A 12,280-nucleotide genomic window follows, 5' to 3' on the forward strand; every position below is an offset into this window, starting at 1 on the left:
GCTTCCCATTCTGAGTAAAAAGAAATAATGCTATCTCGATCCCATGGTGGTGTTTTCAGTTTTTATTCACCAGTTCAGGAGACAATTGCCATAATAAAACCAAGCCCTCCCAGGCTTGCTCTGTTCCTCTCTGACACCAGTTACTGGTCCCACCACAGTGACTGTGTAACATGGAAATTCCCTGTCATTGCTGTGCTGAACAGGGTCTTTTGTTTGCTGTCTCAGCAGCCAGGCGAAGGACTTGTCCAAAAAAGATTGAGTGTCCAGTTTCTCAGTAATTCTCTCACTCCTGAGAAGCTGTGTATGTCTGGCAGGGTGAAGCATGATGTGAGAAAGGGAAGCTCTGCTCCTTTTTTGTATACTCTACCCTTGTTGGGTGAGCACAGTAGAGGCTTTCACATTCTGTCGTGCCCAGACTGGTGCCTTCTCTAGCAGTGAATTCACTTATGAGAGGGAGCACATGAATTACTCCTTCATTTCCCATCCAAGTTGTCTAAATGGACGCTGCATTAAATCAACTCTGGTGGTCTTGCTCTCATTCCACTTACAGATGCCCTTTAACCAGGAGTTGTTTCTTGTGGTTTATCAGTTAAACAGACTTTTTGCTTTTTCTTCCTTGTCCCCAATCTACTAGCACCTTGATTGGACTTCACACAGTGAGTGCTGACCTAGGCCTGGAAATAAATAGGAGGAAAACTACTCTGATTCCATTCCAGCTCGATGTTGGGTTAGATCTGCAACAGATGTTGTGATAAGATGCTGATCTAGGCTGGCTGGCTTTTTTGCCCTCAGGCTGGCCCTAAAACGTATCACTGATTTCTATGCTGTCATTTCTGCCAAGGCAGGAAAATGAGTTCTGTCTTCAGGTGTGCTTGCAGTGGGTACAGCATGAAGGAACAACTCTTAGATTTGTTGTTGCTTGATTTTTTTTTTCCCCCTAGGTAAAAAAAGTGAACAAATATCTATAAATAAGATGGCAGCTTTTATCAGCCTGTTACTTGGGTTCAACTCTTGTAGACCAGTCTTTCTCCAGACTAGCAACAGAGATGCTTTGCTGGCCACTTAAAGCTAAGCTCTAAGCCACTTAGAGCTAAGCTAAGTACTGTGTCTGCTCTTGGGCCTGAGTTTACACACTTCTAGTGGAATGCCATTGCAGGATTACTGCTGGGCCCCTTGTCTGTATTCACGGGACTTGGCTTTCTGGATGTGACTTCTGAAAGTAAAAGGATTAACACTGCTGGGTGCTGGAGCAGTGGTGTGCAAGGAGGTGGGAAAACACCCATGGCCATGCTTTTGGCTCTGCACATACCAAACCCTTATAAACATGGGCTGTTTGCAGTTTTTGCTGCCACAGAGGGGAGGTCGGGTACAGGAGAAGCAGCTAGTGCAGGGTAGGTCTCATGGTAACATCAGTCATGGCCCCTCTCTGCTTGGCTCCTGTAAATCACGAGCTATGGGGTTTTTTGGTTTGGTTTTGGTTTTGGTTTTTCTCCAGTATTTGTCAGTTTCAGCTCTGCCCCATCTCTGTCCTCTGTTTTTCCTGGGCTCAAACACTGCAACTTTGGATTCTTCTCTCTGTGTATTTGAAAGTGGGTAGATAAAAATTGAACGCTAACTTTTGGCCCCTTGAGTAATTGAGAGATCAGAGTATTCAGTATGAGTAGAGGTTGCATGCACTTTTCAGAGGGGTAGGATTGATACAACTCAAAGCTGAATTCTGAGTGGCTGATCCCTGCTGTCAGGAACAGAGGTAAACTTCCATTTCTTAGCTGTGATACCTCTAGCCTGGTAGCATCATGTTGGCATCAACATGAATGGTTATTCTAGTTGGAAATCAGCACCACTGGGGAGTATTGGTACTTGCCAATGTACTGAGTTCATCTGTGGCTGTCATTGGTGTCAGCACTTCTCCAGGGGGTGACCTGCTTGGAACAATTTCTTTTTTTCATCCCTGATAGTTATATTAATTTCTTTTCAGATGAAAAACCAACTCTTGTGCACGATACTTACTTACTTTGTCCTGCACCAGTGATAGAAGATGTTGGACAGTAAGTATTGCTTTCCAGCATGTATCAAGACAGAGTGGACTTCTGGATGAGAATGTTTACTGGATGTTGTCTGGATGATTACTGAGCCAAAACCTCATAATTTTGCCCAAAGTGTCAAGCTAATAAATTTATGTATATGTGTGTCAGATTGCAGCCATCCCCTTTGTGCCAAATCCTTTCCTAGTGTGAGTAAGCATAGCCCTATTCAATATTGAGTCTTTAGCACAGTTTAACCAAAGGTCTTGCTGGACCATGACCCCATATCATAGAATGGTTATTCCTCCTTTCTTCCTATATCCTATGTTTTTTCAGACCAAAAGGTAATTAAATTACAGGCAAACTTTTAGTTTTGATTGAAAGGAAATGCTTGATTTGAATTGCTTTGGTGCTGTTATAGATATTGCTTCCTGTATTTTGCCCTGCTCTGTCTAGTGTTGGTATTTTTCAGCTGTTTTAATCCTGTAGACTTCTGGGAGACGTGGCACAATGCCCTAACTTTCCCCTTGGTGATCTTGTGAGTGCTTAAATACTGTATTGGGTCTGAGGGTAAATACCTCCATCCCCCTTTGTATTTGTGGGTAAAGCAAATTTGTTTGGTGGGGTTTTGTCCTTTTTTATTACTATGATTTGATTTTTTTTTTCCCCCTTAGACCCTTTCTCTGATACTGGAGAATGGCTAAGGACATAGTCTTCTAAAATTTCACAGTGTTTTTACCCTTAATCTCTGTTCAAGTATTCTGGATTTGCTTGGATTACAAAAGAAACATTTTGGTGCATTAAGCTGCTCAAGGGGCTTAAAAAAATCTTACAGTTTCTTGTGCTCTCAAGGTCAGTATGGCAAATGTCTGAGACATTGTTCTAACTCACTGTCCTAGTGCCCTTTGCCCCAGGTGGAGGGTTTTTTCTATAAAGGGCATATGTCCCAGCTCAGTTAAGGCAGCATAAAAAGGGTAGTTCCTGGGCAAGCAGAGTGGCAAATGCAGGTAAGTGCCTGGAGCCATGAAAATGCTTTGACTCAGCAGGACACGCTATCAATGCGTGTTCGTGAGCCAATGGCTACAACAGAGCCAGAGTAAAGGCAACAGTGGGTAGAAATATGACACTAGAAATAAGTGTATCTGTTTTGTGCTTTAGGGTGGTTTTCCTACAAGTCAGCATGAACAACGGGCTAACGTTCATCTCCAGCTCTGTCAGCATCACCAGCACACACTGTGTAAGTAATTGCAATGGGGCTTGACAGAGAAACTATGAGATCTTGGAAAAAAACTGTGGTTCTTTAGGCAAAGCCTTCTTGAGTGAGCATGAGCTCTCTACAGCTTCTGCATCACAGTTACTGAGTAGATCGAAGGAGCTCTTGGAAAAATAACCAGGACTATTTAAGATTAAATTGTTATTGATGATACATAATCATGACAGACTACCTGAATAAAAATTTACAACAGAAGGCATTCCTATTCCAAGATAGAGATCCTCAAAACTAGGATCTTACTGGAAGGTGATCTGAGAAAATGATGGAAGGAGCATCAGGAAGCAAATCCCTGTTGAGCTTTGGGATACCTGATGGGATCTGGGGTAAAAAGGCAACTTTTGGAACTTTGGTCGGGAAGGGGCACAGAATGAAAGGTCCTCTAAATTGACATGGTTGTTTTTTGGTTGTAGCTTACAGCATTTCTTCTTTAACCACCTCAGTTTGCCTTTACAAATTCAGGATTTCCAAAGGTGTTTTTTAAAAAGTTTTAGTGATAGGGTCTGTTTGCTTTTTGTCTTGGTGTCATGTGGGATGACCAGAAAGAAATAGGACCCTCAGATCCTGATATGAGTGTTAATAAAATGCTGCTGCTCAGCCCACCAAGGGAGAATGTGCTGCTGTGGGACAGCAATGGTTAGGATACAAGAATCTCATGGTCAAAAAGACCAGATGGAGTGTCAGGGAAAACAGCTAGAAATAATCCTTTATCAAAGTCTGATTTTTAGAACCAAACAATCAAAAATAAGAAATTGACTATTAGATAAGCAATTGTTTCCTTACCTTTGGGGTAAAAATAGGCAATGCCCATAGCTGATGCAAGCAAGTACCATAACTGAAAATGTAACCTTGTACTTCTGGTCTAAACCATGTTGGCTGAAATACCTGATAGCAAACAATTTGTATCAAACTTGAGCTTTATTGTTATTGGTGTCAAAAGGACTTTTATAGCCTATGCCAAATGCTGTCATATTGGCTTGTAATCATTGTTGGCCATTTTGACAGCTGCAGAGGAGAAGGGCAGGAATGCAGATAGAGGCAGTGACTGGAACTTGGAAATGTCATTATTTATGTTTTCAGTGATGAAGGTGGGAAATCTCACAACAGATTGCTGGAAGACTTTGGGGTGCAGGGACTCAGTTTAGCAGTGCTGTGTTTGCTGCTTTACCTGATCATATCTATTTTCCAAAACTTTTCTCCAGATTTTTAATACTGAGGACTGATATTTTCACATTTTATTCCACTCTTTTACCTCAAGTACAATAAAACCTTTCAAGTCTGCAGGGTAACAAAAGTGTTAAATGGTGCATTTAGTTGCCTCTATGTAACCTATTTCTGATGAAGTCTCAGCCCTAGCTGGGGTTCCTAAAGGCCACAGCATGGATGGAGAAAGCTTTTCTTCTTGGTAGCCTTAGAATAAAAGGAGGAATCCAATCTCCAGTCCTGTCAGTCTGACTGGTTTTGACCAGCCTATTGCAGATTTAATGTGAAGGAGGCAGGAAGCCTCATTCACAGCTGGTGCAAAAATACTGTCTCACTCCAGTTACGTCCCATAAGCAGGGAGGTTGGCAGTTCAGTTTCCAACTTTGTCTTAATTCATGCATTTCACTCTTCTCATTTTAGAGACTCCCTCTATTTCCTTTCCTCTCCTGTTTCCTTTTCTGTGGGTGGCAGTCAGCTGGCCTGCTCAGCTCTCCTCCCCAGCTGGTCCTTCTGTCCTTTCTGTACAGTAAGTATCTTCACTTTACTCCTAAAGCCTCTGTGTGATTGCAATGCTTATTTCTGTTCAGCTGCATCAAGTCTGCTATTTTCAAAGTCCAACTTCACTGTGATGCTTTGTGTCATTAAAATCATTAAAAGAAGACTAGCTTCTTGCTGCCAGCAGCTCCAGAGCTTCTGCTGGCAAACAGCGATTTGTATGTGCAGTTAGCAAGAGAAAAGCAATGTGTGAGAACAAAGGTGACAAAACAAGGAGGTAATGTGTGTTTGGAGCAATAGTAGCAGTGGTACTGATTGCTACTGTGCTTGGATTTGTTTTTAAGGAGTGCAACAATACTTCCTGAAGTTATACTTGATTTTTATTCACCCTTTTCTCAGCAAACTGTTCACTGGGAATTAATACCTCTTCAAGTATTTGCTTTCCAGATGCTTTAGTGCTACATGGGGCCTTAGGAGGGCCAGAGAGGGGGGCTGTATTGCTGAACTGCAGCTGGGCAGTGTGTCCTCTAACGGGACTTCTTTGAGCAGTGAGTCTGGTACACACGTTGCAGCACTCCAGCTGCTCCCTGACCAAATGAAGGTGAGCTAAATAGCTTATCCCAAACAGGGCAGTTTGTTGTATTTATAACAAAAAACCACAGAGCAGTGAAGGGACAGTGATGCTGTGACACAGATATGGGGTACTGGGTTACCCACCTAAAGGCATGGAGTAGGAGCTGTGTTTGCGTTGGTCTCATATTGAACCTGTCAGTCCTGACAGCTCTAGGATTTGGTCTGAGAAAGAACTAGCTGCCACCTAAGTCAATCACTTGGGATCTCACACAGATTTTGCAAGTTCTTATCAGCTGATACTTCCTTTTCCACCCTCGGCTTCTCATTGTCTGAAGGGCAAACAAATACATATAGAACAGTGAAGGTACTCCCTTTTGTAAGAAGGGGCTAAGGATCAGTTTCTGGTGTCATGGGAATTCAGTAAGTAATTTCAGATTTAATAAGGTGAATCTCATGGACTTTGTCATCTCTAAGTGTTTTTTGGAATTTGCTTTCTTCCCCTTTATTGTCCCACCTATCCTTCTTTGAAAATCTCTTACAGCTTCCTCTCTAGCCAACTCTTATTTCCTCAGCCTGATTCACCGACTTTTCTTCAAGCTCTTTTCACATCTTCCTAGACCCAGGTTCTCCTCTAGTTTGCTGCCAAGTTTTCCTGGTCTTTGATACCCTCTTGCTGATGAATTAAACCTCTTCTCAAGTTCTGAAAATCTACCATTGAAGAGATTTCTTTCCCATTAGTTTTCCCAGTACAAAAATAAGAAAATTAAAAATAGCTGAAGCTAATATTAACATCATTCCCAAAAACAGTGCAGTCCAAGGATAGAGCATATCCCAGCATGCCACTGCCCATCTGTGACAAACGTTTAATTTCCAAAAGCCATGTGGTCTGTGTGTTCTGCAGGAGCCAAGGAGCATATGAAAAGTTGAGTCCTGTAGTCATCAGAGCAATATACAGTTAATACCTCTTCTGAATGCCCTGATACAAAATGCTGCAAGTTCAAAGGATCCATCAAGATTTACTCGGAAAATCAGAGCTGTGATTCTCTTTGGTTGCCTAGCTGCTCTGAAAAGCTAATTTCAAGTATTAAAACTTTCTTTTTCTTTTATTTTCTAGTAATTTTAAAGAAAATTTAAGTTGGATTTTGAAGCTATCCATCCCCAGATTCTCACTGTTCTCTGCAGAGAGATCAATGGAATACAGGAATCAGAAATGCCTAAGATAATGATTACAGCATCTCATTAAAAATTGTCAAACCAACCCTAAGAAGCATACCAAGAACCAACAGCATTATTGACTAGTTTGCATAATCACTCAGGTTTTGTGTGCAGTTTGAGTGAAGGCAATACAGGCAGGCTAGGAGCTGATGCTCTGGGCAAGTAAGTTGTTCTCTGTTCTGTGATACTGACATGTGAACAGTTACCCATAAGGTCTTGTGTCCAATATTCCCATTCTTTGAATATCAGCATTTGCATATTCTGCATCTCTAGTGATGGAAGTTTATTCTTCACACCTGAGAGTCCGTGGTGATGTAGTTTGCAATGCCCCTCTGACAGTATTAAGGGACCTGTCAGCACAAAATGGGTTGTATACAAGTTAAACACTCTTGGGCTATAAACATACCATAAATTGGGCCAAACATACCATAAATTCATACATAAGTTATACACACTGCAAAACAGGAGATGCTCCCCTGATTTTGTGACTTCAAATACAGGTTTGTCACATCAAATACTGTTACGATCTTAATGAAAATTAAGATCATAATCTTCCTGAGACCTTGTAGTGATTGAAAGTTGATTCTAAATGTGTAACTTCAGGGCTCCTGCCTTCTTTGAGACATACACAGATAACCTAATCATCTTATTTGCAGCTGACTGGGACCATCCTTTTCATTGCTCTCCTGATTCTCTTTCTGCTACTGGCTCTGGCTCTTCTGTGGTGGTTTTGGCCCCTTTGCTGCACAGTGGTAAGTACAATTTTTTTATACTATTCACTTAGTTTCATCTATTCTTGGCAAAAGCACACAGTTAAAGTGTTGGAGTGGGTGATTAACTTTGCTTAAGAAAAATGTTGCCATATTTGTAAAGCCCTGATTCATCAAGTTGCTTAAAGTGCCTGTTGAAGTAACTCTAGTCTGGGTTTTTGATTGTTTCAAGGCATATGTGATTTTTACGCTGAATGAGAAGTTTAAGTAAGCTTGTGATGTCACTTAAGTTTCTGTAGGGATTGAATGTGTGAGAATGAAGCAGGGCAACTCATCTGTGATATGACCAAGAAAACAAAGAGAACAAAGCATTGAGATGGATGAGCCCTGCCACTGTCTCAGATTTCTCCCAATATTTATATATTCCAGGTGATCAAGGAACCACCGCCACCACCACCCCCAGAGCCTGTGAGTATGCTATTTTGGAGCTGTTGCATTTTCTGCAACCACTGCAGTGTATTGTGCTGCCTAGGAATGTCACCTCTGTAGGTGTCTTAATGACACCTTGAAGGCTGTGAAAGGAAGTCCTCTTGGTCAGGACAGTTATTTCTGCCTTCTGGCCTCTTTATATACATACAGCAAGACTACTTCCATCCAGAGAGAAAATAGTTGCATAACTTAGAAGTCCACAGACCAACATTTCCTATGGTATTTTGTTCCTTCTGCTGTGCTTCAAACAGGTGTGTAAGCAAATCTTTGCTTCTCAGGCTGTGCTGACAGCTGTCCCTCCTCTAGTAAAGCTGACATTGTTCTCAGTGGGAGTTTAGCGCAGATTGGCAGTAGGGAACAGTCTGGCAGCTGGAAGAAAAGACAGCAAAGGCCACATTCTTGTGGCTTTGCTACAGGAGAGGGAGACAAAAGCCTGCCCTGGCTGTGGCTCTTCTGCAGGGTGACCTTTGGAAGCACATTTAGCCTTTCTCCATTTAGGTTGTGAGCTGTTTGAGGCAGGGTTCTCTTTAGCCCTTTTGGGGACAGTAACTCACTGACCCTGACCTCAGCTTAGTTTCACTGTACTAATTTCATGAAAACAGAAGTAGTAAATAAAATTACTGCAGAGAAAACTTATACCTACCTTTATTTCTTTCATAGGCATAGACAGTTAAATGATAGAAAAATACTTGCCTAACACACAAGAGAATCTTACAGTTTGCTGCTAACTTGCTGTAACTTGGCCTGAATATGAGAAGGCAATGACAGCTGCTGTTTTGAGGTTGCTAGAGGCCACCATTACTGTGTATGTGATCCTGGTGCTTGTCCTGAGCGGCAGCACTGTAACAATTTAACTTCAGAATATACACGGAAATTTGTGCTGTTTTTAGTGTGAATAGTGTTATCACAAAATGTGCAATTGCAGCCATACTGTGTTTGAAGGTTGCAGAGAGCACTGCACCCCTGCAGCAGAGTTCCCCGATGCTTTGCAATTGTTCTCTTCATCAGAAATTTTAAATGCAAAAAAAGAGACTAAACTGATGTAAGCCTCCGGGAATAACGCAGAATACAGATGTTATCCATCTCTTTACTTGGCCTTGTCTTTATCCATTATGGATTGTTGTTGCATTACACTTAGCACTAGCCTCTCTGGGCATGGTGACTCGTCCTTTAGCTGATATAGTTTGGTGTTGCTGCTCTTAAACTGAATATAGTTATGTAAAACTTGTTCTAAACCACAAGCATTAGATTTCCATGTGGTAGCTGTAAACGTTGCTTTGCTGTATGTTCAGTATAGGGGATATTTCATATGAATCCTGTATAAGCTAGAAAAATAACAGCCATTAACTGCGTCTTGCTAGTGTCAGCCTTGCCAGCAGCAAGAGCTGTTAGACGTGAACGCTTGAAATCTGTGTTATATCTCATATAAGAGGCGGAGTATTTTATACAGTACTCAGGTTCAGAATGAAATCAAATATAAATGTATTAAAAATGCTGATGTAGTTCACTGGGTAGTGGTTTAGATGTGGCATGAAGTGGGATAAAATTTGTGCATTTTTCAGACTCTTTAAAACAAACCAACCAACTAACTGAAACAGCAACAAAACCTAACACCAAACCACAATACCTTTCTTGGATACTTATTTCCCTGATTTAGCATAAAAACAAAGCACAACAATAACAAATAATAATAAAACAAACAAAAAACCAAAACAAAACAACAAAAACCCCAAACTCAAACTCCCCTTATTAGTACATGGAAATGTCAGCTCTAGCCTTGCCTGGCCATACTAAAGAATTTGTTGGAGGAATTGACCCGTTGAACTGTAGCTGAGAGATCACGTCAGTGAATAACTGATGGAAATACCTTTCTCCAAGGCATAACCTAAGAGCTAAATACAAACAAATAAAAATTAAATCATATTTTTTTAAAGCTATTCTTGACTTTTGGGCTCTCAGTTCCTGATACATTCCAATAGAAATATAAAAGGTAGTTTTGAGAAGCTGTCAGCTAGTAATGTGATAGTAATTTATGCCCATCTACAGTATTTGGATTTCACTTGATTTTTTTAATTTTTAATTTTTTTTTTTTTTATTAAAAGCTAGGTCCAGGTAGTGTTTCTAGAAACATACTTGTACTGATGGAAATTAGCAGAGAGTACTATGCATAGCCAGTCCAAGAGCAGCACACACATCTGTATGAGGTATAGTTATTTGTCTTTATCAGTGTGTGAGGAATGAAGATAGTATTGTAGGAGGCTTGTTGGGCCCTTTCCTCATTTGTGTGTGTACTTGGAGAGTGTCATGGTGTGACTTTCAGGTGCATTGACTTAGTGTAATGATGGGGAGTCTGAGAAATCTATTCATATATCAGTGACTTCTATTGACTCAAGATGATAGAGCTGGAGATGTGTCCCCAGGGTTGTCGAACCAGAAACATCTGCCAGTTTTTAGTTAAACAAGAACAAAAAAAATGAACCTGAAGTAAATCCCTGATTCTGACTTGCACGTGCCTGAAAAATAACCTCAGTGTTCTGGATCCAGTGTTCTGGATCCGAGCTCCCTGACAGTTTGGAGATGCTGCTGTCTGACTCCTGGTTTCAAACTGTACAGCTTGTGCCAGACTCCCCAAAGAATCAATGTAGAGTAACTTGTTACAGTTGCCATGAGAAGAGGGTCTGATGCACATGTAGAAAACTCACAGTGTTTTCCTCTGTTAGGTGACGTTAATTTCTAAAAGTGCAATTAATAAATTATTTCTTTGGGCTAACTGCTGCATTTTCTGCATAGCATAGAGGCAATGCAGTATAGCGTAAGATTCATCTGCATTTTGCCATCCCTTACAAGTCAGTTGGAATTTCAGAACTCAGTGCATATTTGACTAAATAAAAGCTGCCTGGAGAGAGGAATAGACAATCTTCTTTGGCTTCCCTAGTTAAATTGCAGAATTGCAGCTGCAGAGATGAAAGACTTTTTTTTTTTTGGTCAAAAAATAAACATAACACACAAAGCCAGATATCCAAGGATTGGACCATAGGATATTCAGCTGTTTTCCGTAGTTTATGCTGTTCATGTGAGAACAGCAGTAATATCTCATTGTCTTTCCCACAGGAATCAGATGATGAAGATGGATTGCCAAAGAAAAAGTGGCCAACCGTGGATGCATCTTATTATGGAGGTCGAGGTGTTGGTGGGATTAAGAGGATGGAGGTATTTGGTTTATTCTTTAGTACTGTAAAACCCATCACATTTAGTTAAAAATTGTACCAATATGTTTTTATGCGACTTTTGAAAAGGTACGTTGATGGATGGGGGCTGATATTTAATTAGGGCTTGTCCACCTGATTTGCACCTGCTGTCCAAGTAACAGACATCAAGCTGCTATCATTTGCGTGGATAATTAAATGAATCTAGCATTATGAACCAGAGAAAATTTGCAGGATAAGAAATGAGATAAACACCAAAAGAGGTTTTAATGTACCCAGTCAGACCCTTAGGTGCAGTTGTATCCAGTTCTCTTTTCACAAAGACTTCAAGCAGGGTTACACTGGTTTTAAATACTTGAGGGTACCATTGATACAAAGGCTGAAAGCAGGTTTTTTGGGGAATTTAAACCAGTGATTTTTTTTTTTCTTTAGGGTTTGTTTTTTTCCAGTTAAGCATCAACTCCTAATACACAAAACCACATTTATGTTGAAATTGGCCAATGAGTCAAATCCAATTCATGCACAAGTCAGTCTTGAAGTGTAAGTGAGAAGTTTTTGAATGAAACTATTTTACTCTGTGTATTTCTGATTATGGTAGGAGTTCAGTGCTTTCATAAATTTGACCTAATTTCTGGTGGTACTGGGACATCTGATGGGAAACTAGATTAATGTCGGTGGAAACCACTTACTGGTGGGGACTGCTGAAGTATCTCTACTTACAGTGTGCTCTCCTGACTTCAGGTGCGATGGGGAGACAAGGGGTCAACGGAGGAAGGAGCGAAATTGGAGAAACCCAAAAATGCTATTATTAAGTTGCCAGAACAGGAGTATGAGCCATGGGAACCCAAGCCAAAGAAGCCTCACGTGAGAAAACCACCTTCCCAGCGAAAATGGTACACTCCAATCAAGGTAGTGTGTCTGACCCTCATTTTTATCAGGTCTCTTACGTCATATATGACACTACATCCCACTTCCTTAGCTCAACCCTTCTTTCGGTAGAGCTGGGAAAGCCTATTTGGAAAAGTAGCTGTTAATCCTCAACTTTGCTTGTTTCTTGGAACATGCATCTCACCTTACACTGTGTTGCCATAGTTT

At 40.9% G+C, this 12,280-nt stretch overlaps 1 protein-coding gene across 1 annotated transcript in view; it reads left to right on the forward strand.

Annotated features, from left to right (window-relative positions):
• The window catches only part of ANTXRL (ANTXR like), a 57,201-nt gene that overhangs the window by 22,936 nt on the left and 21,985 nt on the right, over positions 1–12,280 (forward strand). Inside the window, exons 11-16 of the mRNA XM_050305238.1 lie at positions 1,979–2,048; positions 3,183–3,261; positions 7,437–7,532; positions 7,920–7,958; positions 11,091–11,189; positions 11,927–12,094. Of these exons, the coding sequence (XP_050161195.1) occupies positions 1,979–2,048; positions 3,183–3,261; positions 7,437–7,532; positions 7,920–7,958; positions 11,091–11,189; positions 11,927–12,094 (551 nt within the window). The remainder of the gene's footprint in view (positions 1–1,978; positions 2,049–3,182; positions 3,262–7,436; positions 7,533–7,919; positions 7,959–11,090; positions 11,190–11,926; positions 12,095–12,280) is intronic.

Source organism: Myiozetetes cayanensis, unplaced genomic scaffold (genome assembly GCF_022539395.1).
Source record: "Myiozetetes cayanensis isolate MyiCay16 unplaced genomic scaffold, myiCay2020 scf10, whole genome shotgun sequence".
NCBI lineage: Eukaryota > Metazoa > Chordata > Aves > Passeriformes > Tyrannidae > Myiozetetes > Myiozetetes cayanensis.